Here is an 18,244-nt window from a genome sequence, read left to right as displayed (position 1 = left end):
CCTTCCAGGTGGGAGAAGCAGTCCTGGAAAATGCCCGGCTCATGCTGCAGACGGAGAATATCCAGGCAGGTGCGGACGACTTTAAAGAGAGGTAACGCTCTGCAGCAGAGGAGACAGTCCCTCCCCACGCCCCGATTCCTGGGTGACTTGGGTTCTGCTGTCCTGCAGTCTGCAGCATTCACCTCCGCCTCATGGAAGGCTGGGGGTGGGATAACAGAGGCCCCAGGAGAATCCAGAACCAAGATGGTCCAGCTCAAGCCCTCCTTGTGGACACACACTAGGCCCCAAGGGCTCTGAGATTTTGCCCAGGGTCACTAGGTGTAGCGCAGGGATTCTCAAAATCTAGTGTGCCTCAGAGTCACCTGGGGAGCTTGTAGAAATCACAGATGGCTGTGTCCCACCCTTGGAGTTTTTGATTCAATAGGTCTGAGGTGGGGCCCAAAATTTACGTTTCTGACAAGTTCCCCAGGATGCTGATCCTGCTGGTCCTGGGACCACACTTTGAGAACCATTGCTTTAGAGCAATACTTCTCAATCACAGCTGCATATTGAATTCCCTGCGGGCCGGCCCCGTGGCTTAGCGGTTAAATGCGCAGGCTCCGCTATTGGCGGCCCGGGTTCGGATCCCGGGCGCGCACCGACGCACTGCTTGTCCGGCCATGCTGAGGCCTCGTCCCACATACGGCAACTAGAAGGATGTGCAGCTATGACATACAACTATCTACTGGGGCTTTGGGGGAAAAAAAAGGAGGAGGATTGGCAATAGATGTTAGCTCAGAGCCGGTCTTCCTCAGCAAAAAGAGGAGGATTAGCATGGATGTTAGCTCAGGGCTGATCTTCCTCACAAAAAAATAATAAAATAAAATAAAAATAAAAAATTAATAGAATTCCCTGGGCGCTTAAAAATGCCAGTGCACAAGCCCCACGGACTAATGAAACCAGTCCCTGGGGGCGAGGCCCAGGCTCCAGTATTTTTAAAGCTCTCCAGCCTTGAGAACCACCTCTGAGGTCTAATACAGTGTTTCCTAAAATATGGTTCGTATACTGCTGATGAGATCATTTTAAGTGGTATAAGGATAAACATTTTATTTTTAATAGGTGCGCATTTATTTTTATAGTTACCTTCTATTTATGACCCATGAAACTATTTCTCCACTATAATACTACCATTTATAGTAGCAATTTAAAGTTTATTTAATATCAAGAGATTTTCAAGTTTATTGATTTAAGATTTACTTTCTAAGTAGATAAATTTAAGGAACAATGTAAAGTAAATAATGATACAGGAGATATGCATTTAGGGCAAAATCATGGAAGTGAGTGAGGTTTAGGAAACACTGTTCTAATGGAAAAGCAAAACGAAGAAAACCTTTTTATGGATGAACACAGTGATTTTGAAAATATTTTGTGGGGAAGGTGTCCTGGATGTTGAACAATTGGATGGGTGATGGGATTGTTATTGAAGGGAACATTTCCCTAAATTGGTAAAGACAAAGAGGAAAGGTGGGTAATTGGGAGTGGCCCATTAGTGGCTACTCTGGAGTCAAGGAGACTCTCAACCAGCCAGGGTTGCTCTCTTGCCCAGCTCTGTGCTCCCCCAGGTCACAGGAGCACAAGGAAGTGAAGCCATCATCCAGCCACTGACAGCTTACTGCACAATTAAAGATAGACACTAATAGACATGAAACCATTTGCACTAAATTTAAGGCAGAATTTAATTAAGTGTGAAATTAAGGTAGGACCTGACTGTAATTTCTCTCACTCGTTTATTCACTTATGCATTCATCATGCCTTCATCCAGCCATTCAACAGAGTAGAACATAAACTCACTGAAAGCAAGGGCTTGGTCTATTTTGTTCCCCATTATACCACCAGCACCTCTAACAGTGCCAGTACATGATAGATGCCCCACAAATATCTGTTGAATGAATGAATAAATGAATAAAAGAATTCAACAAATGACTGAATATCTGCCAGGCCCCTTGCCAGGTGCTGAGAATGAAGTGAATCAGACCTCAAGGAGCTCACAGTTTAGTGACAAAGACAGAGGAGTGAGCAGACAATAGCATTACAGAGTGATTGTGCCAGCACTGAGATGAACACAAGTGAGGTGGGGACATTTAGTTTGGCCAGGGAGGGTTGACACAAGAGGTGATGCCTGATTGGGGTCCTAAACTCATGTGGGAGTTGACCAGACAAATAAAAGAGACATGACTTCCAGGCAGAGGAGAGAGTATGTGCAAAGGCAGGGGAACATGAGAAAGCATGGTGCTTTAGTGGAATTCCAAGTAGCTCATTATAATGGAGGCATATGGAGTAAATGAAGGAGAGTGTAGGAGAGAAAGAAATATTCCTCTACCCTCTAGGGTCTTCTGGCTGATCTAAGAATTAAGTTGACATGAGACAGAATAACGGGATAAAATCAAACAAGTTTAATAACATGTATACATGGGAGAAACCCAGGAAAATTGAGTAACTCGCCAAAATGGCTGAAGCCACCACCTTAAATACCATCTTCAGCTAAGGACAAAGGAGGATGTTGGGGGTAGTGGTTTGGGACTTCAAAGGGGAGGAAGGCAGTTCACATGGAGACGGAAAAGCAAATGTTTAGTAAGCAAATGTTTGCCATGTCCTGCAGAGACAATGAGACATGGAGAGGACTTTGATCAAATGGGCCTTGCTAGGTTCCTCCCTGTCTACCTCATCTAGTTCATGTCATGCTATAGTTATCTATGGTGATAGCTCCTTCTTGGAACAGGCCTTCTATCTTAAAATCTTTTAGGCAGTTAGTGGGGAGGTCAAAGTTTCTTCCTGAGTCTTTTATTCTTAAAAATAGGGGCAGGCCCAGTGGTGTAGTGGTTAAGTTTGCACGCTCTGCTTCAGCAGCTCAGAGTTCGTTGGTTTGGATCCTGGGTGCAGACCTACACACCAGTCATCAAGCCATGCTGTGGCAGCATCCCATATATAAAATAGAGGAAGATGGGCACAGATGTTAGTTCAGGGCTAATTTTCCTTAGCAAAAAGAGGAAGATTGGCAGTGGATGTTAGCTCAGGGTCAATCTTCCTCACCAAAAAAAAAAATCAAGCCAAAGAGACACATTTTGGGGTAGCAAATTCTGCTGCCCTACAAGGGACAGCCAATGCCGCTTGAAAACCAGGGAGAGACCAAATCCTGGAGGACCGTGTGAGCCATACCAAAGAGCTTAGAGATTATCTGAGAGGAGATCCATAGAAGGGATTTGAGCGGGGGCTCATCATGACCAGACTTTAGCTTAAAGGCAGCTGCATATTGGTGATGAGGAGAGGCAGGGCAAATGAGCAAGAAACAATGGTAGTGAAGAGACTGGACCGATGGAGGGGCAAGGTCTGTACTGGGAGCAGTGGTTGGAAAGTAAAGTGAGATCATATTATGGAGGGACCAGAGGATGACACTTAAGTCTTCTGAGCACAGGAGTGACTCAATGTGGTTAAGGATGGTCACTCTGCGGGCAGTACTGTAGGTCTGGCAAGACAATGGGAGACTGCTATAGCTCAGGGTCTGCCTGGGATGGTAGCAATGGCAGACTTGAGGGATGGGTCGAAGAAATAAGTGGCAGGATTTAACAACTATCTACACATACAGCCTGAAAAGAGAAGGCAAAGGTAATTTCCATGTTTTGAACTCGGGTAATTTAGAAGATTTGTGGTTCTATTACTGAAATAGAAAATTGGGGAGGGAAAGCTTGTCTAAAATTCAGGGGTAGCTAATGAGTTTGGTTTTGAGCAAGCTGAGTTGAGCCGATGATGGAGCAACCAAGCAGAAATCATGGGATGCTGTTGAAGATGCTGAGCCAGAGTGGCCTGCAGGTCAAGACAAGACAGTTCCGGATGTCATGAGCACAGAGACGCTAATTGAAGACTTCAAAATGGAAGGGGAAGGGGGAAGAGTATAGCAAGAGAAAGCTAAAAGCTTAACAGCAGCCCTGGGGAATATCACAGAGATATTTCTAATCCTTAGTGGGCTTCCAAAACCAAGTCTATAGGACACCTAAGATGAAGCATATCCTGGAAGGAACCAGGCTCCCTGGAGAGGTGAACAAAACAGGATTCCAGAGGCACATGGGGGATTCTTCCAGCTTGGGTTAACAGAGACGAATCCCAGTGATATGGGTGGGTTTTCATTTTAGCTGGAAGGACAGAGCTTGTTTCCAAAAGGATTAAATGTTAATAAGAATACAATCCTCCATAAAGAATACATTTGTGTAGAAAATCTGATCCTATATATAGAGTGCAGAAAAACGCTTCAGAAACCATCTCCCAAGTGCTGATTCAAAGGTGCAGGTCCAACCCTGAGAAAAGTCTCTGGTGGTAAGCCACAGGGCTCTGTCCTTGGTTCCTTCATTTACTATTTTGAACCGCAAGGTACATAAAAGTAGGCGTGGCAAAATGGCAGGAGATGCAAAGCCAGCAGGGGCGATGAGGAGTAGAATGATGGAATCAGGATTCAGAATGATCCCAACACATTGGAACAATGGGCCAGTGAAACTGAAAGATGGTAAATATGAACTCCTCCTTTGGGTTCAAACACCAGGTGCACCCAGGAGGAGGGAAATTGGGTGTAAGGCAGCTCTTATGAAAAATGGTCAGGGGGGCCGGCCCAGTGGCGTAGCGGTTAAGTGTGTGCGCTCGGCTGCTGGCGGCCTGGGTTCGGATCCCGGGGGCGCACCGACGCACCGCTTGTCAGGCCGTGCTGTGGCGGCGTCCCACATAAAGTGGAGGAAGATGGGCACAGATGTTAGTCCAGGGCCCATCTTCCTCAGCAAAAAGAGGAGGATGGGCATGGATGTTAGCTCAGAGCCGATCTTCCTCACAAAAAAAAGAAAAGAAGAAAAATGCTCAGGGGTTCTAGTTGACAGGAGACCCAATATTAGTAAGCAGCAAACACAGCTGGTCAAAATCTAATGAACAAGCATACAACAAACAAAAATCCATAAAGCAAATCTTAGGGTCCACGATCAATAGAATTAAAAGGCTTAAACAAAGGAGCAGACAGTCCCCCGGGACTCTGAGCTGATCGGGCAGCATCTGGAGTTCTGCATTCCGTGCTCTGTACCGCATTTTAAGAAGGACCTGGACCAACTGGAGCTTTTCTAATCATTCCACAAATCTACCTGAAGCCTGGAGCTGGGTACTGGAGATACAAACATCGAAAGGTCACAGTCCCTGCCCCCGCATGAGGGACGTGGAGACCAATTTATACGAAAAATGGAGGAAGGAACTGGGAATGTTTAACATGAGGAACAAAAGCCTTGGAGATGTAGGGAGGGTGGGAACGAGGGACGAGAGTGTGACGTAAGAGACAGTCTCTAAATATTTGTAGGACTGACAGAAGGAAAGATTAGACTAATTTTGGGTGTTGCAGAGGGTGGAACTCAAGACTCTTACAGGAATGGAGATTTAAGGTCTTGAAGGAAGAAATTTGCAATGAATAGAGCTGTTCCAAAATGGAATGGTGACCTTGGGAGGTGACGAGTTCCTCATCACTGGAAGCATTCAAGCAGAGGCTACATGATCACCTATCAAGAATGCCATCAAGGGATTGTCACTGGGTAGGAGTTTGAATAGCTGAAAGCTAAAGTCCCATAAAATTTTAAGACCCTAAGATGCTTTGAGAGGAATGAGAGGTGTGAGATTTCTTCCTTCGATGGATGGATGAAGGTAAGGTGTGAAATTTGGCTGAGTAGTACAGCTGGGTTTCTGCGGTTTCCATTGGGCCTCTGTCAACTAGAACCCCTGAGCATTTTTCACAAGAGCTGCCTTCCTGGCCATGGAAGGAAAGGAGTGACATTGGGAGAAATTGGCAAAGTTGTTGGGTAGTTTTTAGAAAGAAGGCCTTGTACAAACGAGAGATTGAAAGAACTCAGAGTGGGCAGTTTCAGACTTGTGTCAGTATGTGTGTACACACGTGTACATGTATGTTATTGTATAAGTTGTAAGTTTTTAAAACTCTGGATATTTCACATATAAATCCAGGTTTCCTATTTCTCTTGAAGAAAACTGGCATACCCCTTCCCACACAGCAGCAGTGGGGAGGCACTGAGGGGCAGCCCCCGTTAGGTGAAGTGCGATCTGTCATACGGGCTTCAGTCCCCATCTCTCCCTGTTGCCCAGACCTGGCCCTCTTCCCTCATCTACATTCCCCACTTGGCCCCTGAAGGCATTTGCGGCCACACTCCTGAAATTTCACATGGGCTCTTCGGGGATAGAAACCACATTCTTCATTTTGGGATCACCAGCACATGGCCTGGTACTTAGCAGATTCTCAGTAATGTTTGTTAAAGGATCCTCAGGTGAAAAGGATGACAAATCAGAATAACAATGATGATGCCAGATCCCCTTACCTGGATCTGAACTCCTGGAGAAGCTTTCCCTAGAATCGCTTTCATTTTAATAAATTAACACGTAACAATTGCATTAACAGTGCCCTGAAAGCTGTTGGAACAGTGACTTTTAACCTTCATTGTCTAACGATCACATAATTGGCCTGTTGGTAACATTTATAATCTGATTATTTTTTCTTCTGGGTTGCCCAGCTACGCTGATTAAGTTCCTTTATCCGCAGGTATGAAAATGAGCAGCCATTTCGAAAGGTAGCAGAAGAGGAAATTAACTCTCTGTATAAAGTCATCGATGAAGCTAATTTGACAAAAATGGATCTGGAAAGTCAAATAGAAAGGCTGAAAGAAGACTTTGGCTTTCTGTCAAGGAGCTATGAAGAGGTAGGTGGGGGCTGGGGCGATGCTGGGTTGGCTACAGGACCAGAGGCGCTCACCTGTCTGGCCGACCTTCACAACACAGGTGATGGTAGGGCATCTCGGCCTCTCCACGTCGCTTACCCAGGGCTGCAGGGAAAATTCCAGTAAAATACTTTCAGTCCTTGTGGTGGGTCAGGTTACCCTGGGAGTTGCAAACTCAAATGGCTTCAGGCCCAGGCTGGCACATAAATGGGGGAGGCAGCAGGTCCAGGCAATAGCAAGTGATGGAACCTGTGTTGAATTGCAGGGAGCATCCTCTTCCTCAAGGTATTCTAGTTCAGATCTTTCTTTTCACTGTATAGGATACACAAAATAACTCTGCGGGTGGATCCAGGCTGTGGTTTACACACACTCGCTAATGAAATTAGGTCAGATCATTGAGTGACAGGACTGAAGGGGACCTCCAATGGGGAGCAGTCCAGTTCCCTGCAGAACCACACTGATTCTAAACCACCTCACACAGGTCACTGTCTGATCTGAGATCTAAAATGCCTGCAGTGGAAAAAGTCAAAACCCACTTAACATGCTCATGTTGGCAAGTTCCTTCATTTGTCCAACCTTAAGCTGACCAGGAGCCAATAAGCCCACTCGCTCCTGTTCTTAGCTCAGGAGTCTGTCACTCTCCCATAGTAACCCTCTAGAGACTCCAAAGTTATCTTTAAATCTCTTTCAGCCTACTCTGACTTTGTGCAATTCGTAAATTTCATCTTGCTGTTGTTGCTTACTCTGTGTCGTTATTTTGTTACTTATTTATTTTGAATTTTGCATTGGGTGGGCCTGAGCTTGTGAAGACCAGCCTAAGAAATACATCCTTGGGAAAAGAGAACACAGTGCTATGCTGGGAAGAGGATCGGGCCAGTCTCTGTGAAGCCCCATATTTGGCAGTAGCAAAATGAGAAGCAAAAGTATTGCCAACAGAGCTGGGCCTCTGCTGGCTAGAATTCCATGTCTTTTCTTTCCACTCTGGAACTCACCTGAGATGTATATTGTCATTTTCAGGATGTGAAAATGCTGTACAAACAGTTGGCAGGATCTGAGCTGGAAAAAATGGATGTTCCCATTGGCACTGGTCTGGACAACATCCTTGAGACGATCAGAATTCACTGGGAGAGAGATGTCGAAAAGAACCGGGTGGAGGCAGGAGCCTTGCTCCAAGCCAAGGTGAGAGGTAGGACTAGCATCCTCCACTCTGCCCTGTGCAGAAGGAGGCCGAGCAAAGATGAAAAGCAGTCAACATGCAAAAGAAAAAAATGCAACGATTTCAATCTCTTTAGACATTAAATAAATGCAAATTAAAATAATAGCTTTTTGGTTACCTGTCTAAATGCAGAGAATGTTTAAAATAGTGATAATGCTGGAAAGTATGTGAAGAAGTAGGTTCTCTCCTGAATTATTGGGGAGCACAAACTAGTATGACGTCTTTGAATAAGGGCTATGATGATATGTTTCAAGAGTCTTAGAATGCCCCTACCCACCAGTTGAATAATCTGGACACTATCCTAAAGAAATAATTGAAAACACAGATAAAGTTTACATCCAAATATACTCACCAAAGCATTCATTATAAGAGTGAAAAAACTGGGGAGAAAAACACATAAATGTTTAATAATAAGAGAAAGACTAAGCCACAACCTAACCACGCAATGAAATAGCGGGCAGTTATTAGAAATGATATTTATGAAGCATTTATGACAACATGGGAAATGCTCATGCAATAAGGTAAAATGAAGGGAAAAAGAGAGTATAGAATGGTATATACCAGGGGCCAACAAACTTTTTCTGTAAAGGACTAGATAATAAATATTTAGTCTTCCTGGGCTGGACCGTCTCTGCTGTACTCGGCCACTGTCGTATGAAAGCAGCCGTAGAGAAAAAGTAACAAATGAGCATGGCTGTGTTCCAATAAAACTTTATTTATAGAAACAGGAGGTGGGCTGGATTTGGCCTGCGGGCTGCAGTTCGCCAACCTGTGGTACACGGAGTAGGGTAAAGCATTCAAACAAAGAAACTAGGCATCCAGAAAAGATTAGAAAGAAAACACTAACGTGTAACGGTGTTAGCAGTGGTTGTCTTTGAGTGAGGGACCTCTTTGAGATGTTGAGATGTGTTTTCTTTCTTGTTTCTGAGTATTTCTCAAGTTTTTCTTAAGTAGTATGAATTATATTCATGGAGGAAAAACATCTTTTATTAAACCTCATAAATAATGAAGGAATTAACCAGAAAATGGAATGCATAGGGTTTGTTCTTCCCTTCTCCGTCTCCCACTCATGCATGACTTTGGAATTTTGAGGCAGAAGATGAAAAGAGCAGAACAGGAAGGAGAGCATGAAGCAAGTAGGAAAAATAAAGTCGCTATTTGAGAGAAGGCAAGCAGGCTGCTCCTGCACTCTTGGTGACCGTTTAGTGGGTCTCAATCCTGGCTGCACAGCAGAATTATTTCAGAGCATTTTCAAAAATGCCCATGCCCAGGCCCCATCCAAGACCAATTAAATCAGAAGGAGAGGGACTTCGTGGTTTTTTAAGCTCTCTGGATGATTCTAATACACAGCCAGGGCTGAGGACCACGAGAGTTTATAAAAACTACTAAAAGAAAACCTAGAGGACCTTTCCTGTTCTATCTTCTCCCAGGCCCCCTCAAACCCCTGCCTGCCATTTATCAACAAGAACCTTCCCAGCAGGATCTTTACCGTCTGGATGCCCAGTGTTCTCCAGCCCAGAAAACTCCTTTCACTCCCCCCCTTCTCCATCCTTTCCCCTTTTCAACAGCTTCTTTTCTTTCTAACCTTCAATTCCTTGGGCCAAGTCACTACAAACACTTTTTATGGCAAATAGTGCCTGGTAACTCCACAAAGTACAGCCCCTACAACTGAGTGAGAGGTGGGAGGAAAGTGAGGAGGAAGGGGGAAGAGGAGGGGGTAAAGTGAAGCCAAACTATAGACTTGATTTTGGTCCACTGCTTCTTCTTTAGGGGACTCATGAATATTTACAATTAATGACCCTAGAGACCATCCAATCCCATTCCCTCCTTTTAGAGGTGAGGAAACTGAGACCCGGAGAGGGTAGTTGAGGTTACATAGCTACTTGGTAGCGCTATCCTTCAGCTCTCCTGGCTCTGGGTCCAGGGACCTTTTCTCCACATTGGGCTGTCGTTTCTTTGACTCAGTTCCCAAACCTAAATCTCAGTGGCCCAGTAGTTTGCAAACTTGCTTCTGTCCCAACACTCCTGAGTGTATACCACACTATAGTGATTATTTCTTTGGGCAAGCGGGTAGGGGCATTGTAATTAACAGAAATAAATCCAGCATACTGTGAAAAAGAAAAAAACCCTAGTCATTATTATTCACCCCTCACCCTCTTGAGAATCATCACCAGCACAACAGTAATTCAAACATTAATTCTGAACAGATTCATTAGTGTTTTTTTAATAGAGTAATCTGAAAGCTGCATCTCAGAGAAAACAGTTCTTGTTTTAGTTTGGCCACTGCTGCCTGGGCCTCTTGCAGAGAGGTGGAGCTCAGAAAATATTTTCAGAATGAGTGAATTCCTCTGATCATCAACAGAGATCAGAACTGACAGCCAGAAATCCTCCAATAAATAGTTTTGTCAGTTGCAGTCATGCCCTCGGGGGCTGACTTTTTCCCATCGGGAGCTTCTCTTGTCTGTTTCTTGGCAGCCAAGCATAAATGTGAAATGGCTTAGCACACACTGCTTTCAAAACCTTTTGTAGAGAGAATATAAACATGTATTCAATTACCTTTCAGCCTGGGGAGGCTGAAAATTAATTGGCATGATTAATTTATGTCTTTGTTTAGCTTTGCCCAGAAACTGATCCTGAGACAAATATTGAAGCGCAGGTGGTTTTTTTGGAAGTTGGGGGTAGGGACCCACAATACTGGTAGAGGAGAAGCAGAGAAGGGAACCAACGAAGAAGGCATTATCCAACTAGGCATCACTGTGGGAGACTGGCATGTACCCCGGGGGTTCTGGGGAACAGAACAGAATACTAGAGAAGGGGAAGGTGAGAAAGATGGGGTAGTGGTACTACCTCCCATCAACCCTCTGCCACTGCTAGCAGAGTGACCTATCAAAGACTTCAGAACAAGCTCCCTCAGCAAAGAGGTGCAGAATCTGGCAGCAGGAAGGAAGCTAGAAGAACTAAGGCGTCAAGGCTTGAGGGATAAAGGTGGATGCCCTCAGCATCTGCTACAGCTTATCTGCCGGCTCTCCTTATTTTTTAATCATTAAAAGCTTATAAAGAGGTTCTGGATATGTTCTGTCCAGGCACGGTGTCATGGATGTTGGGAAACTTGGTGGTCCAGTTTTTGGTGCTTCTCAAGTTGTATGCTTCAGTGTTTGGGGGGATCGGGTTGGTCCAGAGAATTTCTGGAGGTCTTAAAAACTGGCGCTTCCTTTTCTATTTGTTGTGGTTACCCAACTCAGGGTATTTGGAGATGCTTTGGGAAACCCATGACGTGCCATACCACCCTCCAGACGTCCTGGCCAACCATGGAATACATTCCCCAATCTGCAACCAACAACCTTAAAAAGGCCACCTTGGGGAATACCGAAGGGCCGCCATCATTCACCTGTTTCCTAGGATTCATATGCTGAGACATTTCCATTCTGTAGAGTGACAAACAAAAGAGAGTCCCAAATGCAAGTATGCTCCACCCTGACCTTGGTCGGATTAAGATCTCACAGTGCCCATCTCCCTTAAACTTTTATGGAGCTTGTGGGTACGTTGAAATCACTCCATCAGTCGTTGTTTAAAAAGACCTAACATTCGAAAATAAGATTGATAACCCTATGAGGCCATTTGTACTGGCTAGACTTTTGACATCCTTCTGCTCTTTCAATTCTCACCACAGCCTCAAAAGCAGGAACTACTGTTATTCACACTTCACAGATGTGTTTACTGCTATCAGAAAGGAAGGGAGGCAGGAAAGGAGGAAGGGAGGGAGGAGAAAGAGAGGCGAGAGCTTCTAGGATCCCTGCAGACAGGCTATTTCCACCAAGTTTTTCTTCCACAGATGTGACCATTTCAAAGGTCCTTTATCACCAACAGGAAAGTGATGTTTAAAGTAGCCAAAGAGACACTTTCAAAAATATTATGCAGTTATTGTCTTTCATGTGAATGTCAGTCCATTATGATAAATATATTCAAATATCTCTTCCAACTGACCTTTTCCTTACAATGTGCAATCTCCCGGAAACAGGGCCAACCTGCAGGCTAAGGGCTTCCAAAGTGTCTGAACAGAGCTGCTTAGGGTTCAGAAGGTTGACCTCTCCCCCTTCAGTGTGCCCATTGATGGGACTGGAGGTCCTCCCCCAAGATAGTGAAGTGTATTCATTTTCTACTGTTTTGTAACCAATTACTGGAAACTTCGTGGCTTTAAACAACATACATTGATTATGTCACTGTTTCTACAATCAGGAGTCCAGGCATGGCTTAACTGGGTCCGCTGCTCTCAGGGGCTCACCAGGCTGCCATCAAGGTATGAGCCAGAGCTGCATTCTCATCTTCTGAGCTCATTCAGGTTATGGGCAGAATTCAGCTCCTTGCAGTTGCAGGACTGAGGCCCTCAGCCCCTAGAGGCTGCCCCTCTCCATAGGCAGCACCTAACACAGCTGTTTGCTCCTCCAAGGCCAGCAGAAGAGCACCACCCCTTGAAGGCATCCATCTGATTAAGTTAGGCCCACCCAGGACACTTCCTTTAGATCAACTCAAAATTAATTGATTTGGGACCTTAATTACATCTGCAAAATCCCCTCACCTTTGTCCTAGAACGTAACCTAACCATGGGCATAACACCTGAGGGCAGAGACCGTGGAGGCCATCCCAGATTTCTGCCCACCACACCAGGCCAGCCAGTACTGCAGCAGAGAACTGAGACCACGTCCCTCCCTGCCTCCTGCTGTCTTGCCTCCTCTACCAGGTGGACAGCGCTGCCTTCAGCCTGCCTCCTCCAGGGGGAGTCCTCTCTTCCTTGTCCAATTTCTCAGCCTAGGCACTGAGAGGTCTTTGATCCCTGGCCCTAAGCCTGGCCTGCAGTCTGCTCCCAGCAAAGCAGGCTCCATTCCACCTTCTTAACCTCCTCCCTGGGATCTTCCTTTCCTTGGAAGGGCTCCACACCCTCATTCCCAGAAGCCTCTTCTCTCTGTCCTTCCTTCACTGCAGCTCAACGGTGTGTACAATTACCAAAGCCTTATTCAATCACCAGCACAAGCTGGTGTGGTGGGGTGGGAGGCAACCATGAGAGAGAACTTAGCCCCCTTTTAAGAGTCCCTAGGGGCCAGGAACTCTGTATCGAAGAGGTTGCTCCCTTGCTATCCGCTCTGACAGTAGGTCTGAGCCTGCCCCGGATCAGTTTAAGGCATTTGTGGTCAAGAACTTTATCTGAGCTGTAACCATCATGCCTTAAACCGTCAGGATGACAGATTGTGGAGATAGTTAAGAATGAAGAGAGGTGAACAGATTGAGATGAATTGCAAAGTTTCTGGTTATTAACAGTCTTAGAGCTGGAAGAGATTAGAGATTGACTACGGCAGTGCCCTCTAATAGACATTTCTGCAATGATGGAAGTGTTCTATGATATCTATTCACAACCATAAAGGACAGACTCTAAACCTGGTACTTGTATCACTTACCTTATTATTTATTTTATAGTCTGTGCAGCAATCCAGTATGGTAGCTACTGGTCACACGTGGCTGTTGAGCACTTGAAATGTGCCTGATACAGCTGAGAAACTGAATTTTAATTTAATTTAATTTTTATTAGTTTTTATTTAAATAGCTATATGTGGTTAGTGGCTATCATTTTGGACAGCATAGGTCTAGATCTATCCATGAGGAGACTAGAAACCTTGGGTAACATGTCTCCATGTCACCTATATCCACAAACAATAATCTGTTCTGTAAGGGCAAATATTTTATATAGGCTGCTGTGTCTATGCCTTTTCTTTGCTTGCTTTTACCATAAAGAGTCAATATTTTCTAGGATATATGAAATTGGGTTAAAATGGGTTTCTGCTGCTCAGCTGAGGCCACTGGCTCTAGACTACAAGATGGCCTGCTGTAGTATTGCCGTGATAGCCAACTGGGAGAGTTCCTTTCAAGGAGAATAGAGAGAGCAGAACCCCTGAGAGCATCTGTAATCTAGGGGCCCTGTGTGTTGATGAGTTGGCTATAATCCCCGATGGTTCCTCAGTCAAATAAGCCGTGGTTTACGCGGCTGTGCTCACAGCAGGCACTGGGAGTCAGCTAGCAACTCTACATATACATGTATATGACATACAGCTCATAGTATGTCCCAGAGCACGCCCTGCGAAAGGGTCCCAGCTTGCTTTTATTTCTTTTTTTATTTACTTTTATTTTATTTAAGCATTTTTAGTATATAATACTTTCACTTGGTTCAAAATTCAAAATGTACAAAATGATATACAGTGAAAAGTGTCATCCAATTCATGTCCCAGGCACCCCGTTCTTTTCTATGGGGCCAACCAATGTTATCCTTTTCCTACGTGTCCTTTCAGAGATATTTTATGCATGTACGAGGAAATATGTACATATTTTCTCTCTCTCTTTTTACACAAATAGTAGTATTCAGAACATACTGCGTTTTAGCTGCATGATATTATACCACAGGGGGCAGTAAACTATGGCCCACAAGCCAAATCTGACCCACTGCCTGTTTTTTACAAATAAAGTTTTATTCAAACATGGCCATGTCCATTCATTTACATATGGTCTATGGCTGCATTTGCACCACATCAGCAGGGTTAAATAGTTGCAACAGAGACCATATGGCCTGCCAGGCCTAAGAAATTTGCTATCTGACCCTTTACAGAAAAAGTTGCCAACCCCTGTTCCAGCTAATGGATCTCCCAGGATTTATTTAACCTGTGCCCTGCTGATGAATATTTAAGTGGCTTCTAATCTTTTGCTATTATAAATAAAACTAATCACTAACTTTGTATGTCCCTCATTTCCCAATGTAGAAAAGTATCTGTTGGATAAATTCATAGATGTGGACTTGCTGGGTCAAAAATTATATGCATCATGGGGCTGGCCTGGTGGCGGAGCGGTTAAGTGCGCACACTCCGCTTCAGAGGCCCGGGGGTTTGCAGGTTCGGATCCCGGGCACGCACCAACGCACTGCTTGTCAAGCCACGCTGTGGCAGCGTCCCATATAAAGTAAAGGAAGATGGGCACGGATGTTAGCCCAGGGCCAATCTTCCTCAGCAAAAAGAGGAGGATCGGCATTGGATGTTAGCTCAGGGCTGATCTTCCTCACACACACAAAAAATTATATGCATCAGTAATTTTGATAAATATTGCCAAATTACCCTCTATAAAGGTTGTAACAATTCATATTCTCATCAGAAACGTTTGAGGGTGCCCATTTCCCCACATCCTCGCCAATACTGTGAGTTCTCACACTTTGTGACCTTTGCTGATATTACAGATAAAAAATGGTCTTTCATGCGGCTGGCCCGGTGGCGCAAGCAGTTGGGTGTGCGCGCTCAGCTGTGGTGGCCCGGGGTCGCTGGTTCGGATCCTGGGCGCGCACCGACGCACCACTTGTTAAGCCATGCTGTGGCGGCGTCCCATATAAAGTAGAGGAAGGTGGGCATGGATGTTAGCTCAGGGCCAGTCTTCCTCAGCAAAAAAAGAGGAGGATTGGCATCGGATGTTAGCTCAGGGCTGGTCTTCCTCACAAAAAAAAAAAAATGGTTTTTCAGTGTAGTTTTATTTTTGCATTTCTCATATTATGAGGAAGGTGGAACATCTTTTTACATGCTGCATTTCGCCCATATTTGCTTGGTGTGTACTATCAGAGCATATCTTTTGCCCATTTTATTAGGTCTTGTACTTTCTGTTACTGGTTTGTATTGGCTCTTTGTACATTAGAGAAATTAGTCCTCTCTATGTGATAGAAGTTGCAAATATGCTCCTAGCTTGTCACTTGTTTTTTTACTTAATTTATGGTAGTGCCAGCTAGCTTTCAAAAGATATTGTTAGCCAATAAGGAAAGGTTATTATAGGAGCCAGGAGGCCAGGATTTTGTTCCTATAGCTGTATGCTACAGTAGTGTATCCTAGGTGGTGAAACGGGGCGGCGGGGGTGGGGGGCAGTCTGGGGGGAGTCAGAGTAGTTATTAAAAGGGAAAAAAAAGAAACTGTCTCATTGAGGTAGGCACTGCCTATCCTTTGCCTGTTCTTTACCCTACCCTGATCTTTACAACCACACACATTGTAGAGGGCACTCCCAGGCCCTCATCTTCTATATTGTGTTTTCAACCCCACAACTGGTCGACAACCAATATTTGAGAGACTATCTATATAGGGGATCACCCAACATCGCAACCTCCTCCTCACACCTTCTACCAGGAATCTTCACTCACCCACCCATTCAGACTCCATTTATCATGCACGAAACAGATGCCAGCCCCTGTGCTTGGTACTGTGGACACAAAGTCCCTGGCTTCAAAGAATGCCCGCCCCTGGCCTCCTGATTCTGCTGATCTCAAAGCTACCTTAGATAGTTCATAACAGTAGCTGTTTCCCAGAAAAAATGTAGGGACCTTACTTCTAAAATAAGAGATTTGCAAAGATGAAACAACCCAAACCGCTGAGAAATTAAGGTAGTGTGTTCGTATTCAACACTTACTAGTCTCCTAGAAGGGACAAAGAGAGGAGGCGCTTCTTAGGGATGGGATGATGTCCATGAATCAGAACGAAAATACTGTCATTTAGACTTCTCCAATAATTATTTTAAGAAGAAAAATATATCCTTCTTTTCAGAATTGCGCTCATTGCTGAGCCTCTTCCGCCGCCTTCATCAGCAGGGTGTGCTTACGTACGACCAAGGGAGAAGCAAGTCCCCAGAGCCACGTGCTCCTCTGTGTTTCCTCCGGCAGCTTTGACTGAGGCTGGGAATTGGTCCTACACCCTAAAGAGAGCAGTTTCAACAGCCAGGCAGCTCTTGTATAAAGTCAAGGAGGAACTTGGCTTAGCCTCCGCAGGCCAGCTCTTCTGCCAATGTTGAAGTTTCACTGAGGGAGACATGCACTTCTTTTTAATTCCCACTAAGGAGAACGCATGTCTCTGGTGAAGACTGGATGGCATCCAGCCCTCTCCCAAATAAATCCTACATCTGGCTGGGGTAGGTCAGGCGGGTGTGTGCTGCCTGTCAAAAGCTATCCTTAGCTAAATAATGTTTATATGATAGCGTGTGACTGTAAAGTGACTTATAATTGTTATGATAATGATAACTAATCCTCCTAATGAAAATGAGATTTGATTTAATTCCATTCCTGGTAGATCCTCCTCTTCTGTAGTCCCTAGCAAGTACCTGGGACATGTTGTAGACCTTCAATAAACATTGTTGGGCATGTCCTAGGTGTAAAAAGCCATGTTAGGTCCCCAGGGGGGAAAGAGGGGTGAGTAAGAAGTTGTCCCTGCACACACGGTACCTATAATCTAGTGTGAGGTTGGCTGGGGCGCAGATGGGAGGCAATGGACGGAAAGACCACTCTTCTACAAGGCAGAATGAGATGCACCACAAAAGCAGCACGCGCAAAGCATGTACTGGGCATTTACCAAGTGCCAGACAGTGTTCTAAGCACTTGACAGGCCTGTTTTCACTTAATCTTCCCAACATGACATAGGTATTGTGATTTTATCCATTTACAGAGGAGGAAACTGAGGCATGGAGAGGCTCGGTAACTTACCCAAGATCATCCAGTTAGAAAGTGGCAGAGCTGGGATTCAAACCACATGTTCTGACTCCAGAAGCAACAATCTTAACTGCTAGGCTGACCTGGACAGATTACATGGAGTGGGGGAACCTTGATTCATTTTCTTCTTTAAGAATGAGCAAGTGACATCTTGTGGAATGTGAGGTTGAGAGGCCTTTGCCCTGAGGGACCAAAAGATTATGTCAGACTTCTGTCATGATCTTTCCAAACCACGATTCTGTGCCCTCCTTGTAGGATAAGATTCCTCTGTGATACAAGATTGGGAGCCCATGCATCCCCAAGAGGTCCATCACTTTCCCTTTCTCCATGAGAGTGAACATAAAGGGGTCAGCACGATCCCATGAGATCTAAGAAGCTAAGGGCAAGGCAGTTAGCTGTACTCTGCGGCAGAGCAATGCTCTTATAAAGCTATTGTTCACCAGCTGCAAAAACCAGAGAGCTCCAGTGGCTTGCTGAAACCCACACAGCAACCACTTGGGAAAAGGCAGAATACACATTTCAACCCCGGAGCACTCATCCTGGATACATGTTCTGCTCTGAACACACCTGCATCGCTGCTCTCCATACTCTGCCTCCTCCGAAGCTCTCCCTCTCCCCTCACACTACAAAGTGGCATTTCTTCCGCCTCCAGGTCATGGCCAAGGGTGTTTTTGAGAATGGCAATGCTAATCAGCACAGTGGGTTGGGTTT

At 45.0% G+C, this 18,244-nt stretch overlaps 1 protein-coding gene across 1 annotated transcript in view; it reads left to right on the top strand.

Annotated features, from left to right (window-relative positions):
• The window catches only part of BFSP2 (beaded filament structural protein 2), a 62,792-nt gene that overhangs the window by 30,790 nt on the left and 13,758 nt on the right, over positions 1-18,244 (top strand). The window contains exons 2-4 of the mRNA XM_004419361.3: positions 9-91; positions 6,602-6,758; positions 7,794-7,955. Coding sequence (XP_004419418.1) covers positions 9-91; positions 6,602-6,758; positions 7,794-7,955 — 402 coding nt within the window. The remainder of the gene's footprint in view (positions 1-8; positions 92-6,601; positions 6,759-7,793; positions 7,956-18,244) is intronic.

Source organism: Ceratotherium simum, chromosome 5, assembly GCF_057802395.1.
Source record: "Ceratotherium simum simum isolate JZ-2026a chromosome 5, ASM5780239v1, whole genome shotgun sequence".
In the NCBI taxonomy this organism is placed as follows: domain Eukaryota; kingdom Metazoa; phylum Chordata; class Mammalia; order Perissodactyla; family Rhinocerotidae; genus Ceratotherium; species Ceratotherium simum.
The sequence above is the reverse complement of the archived record's forward strand: the minus strand, read 5'-3'. Positions and strand labels throughout refer to the sequence as shown.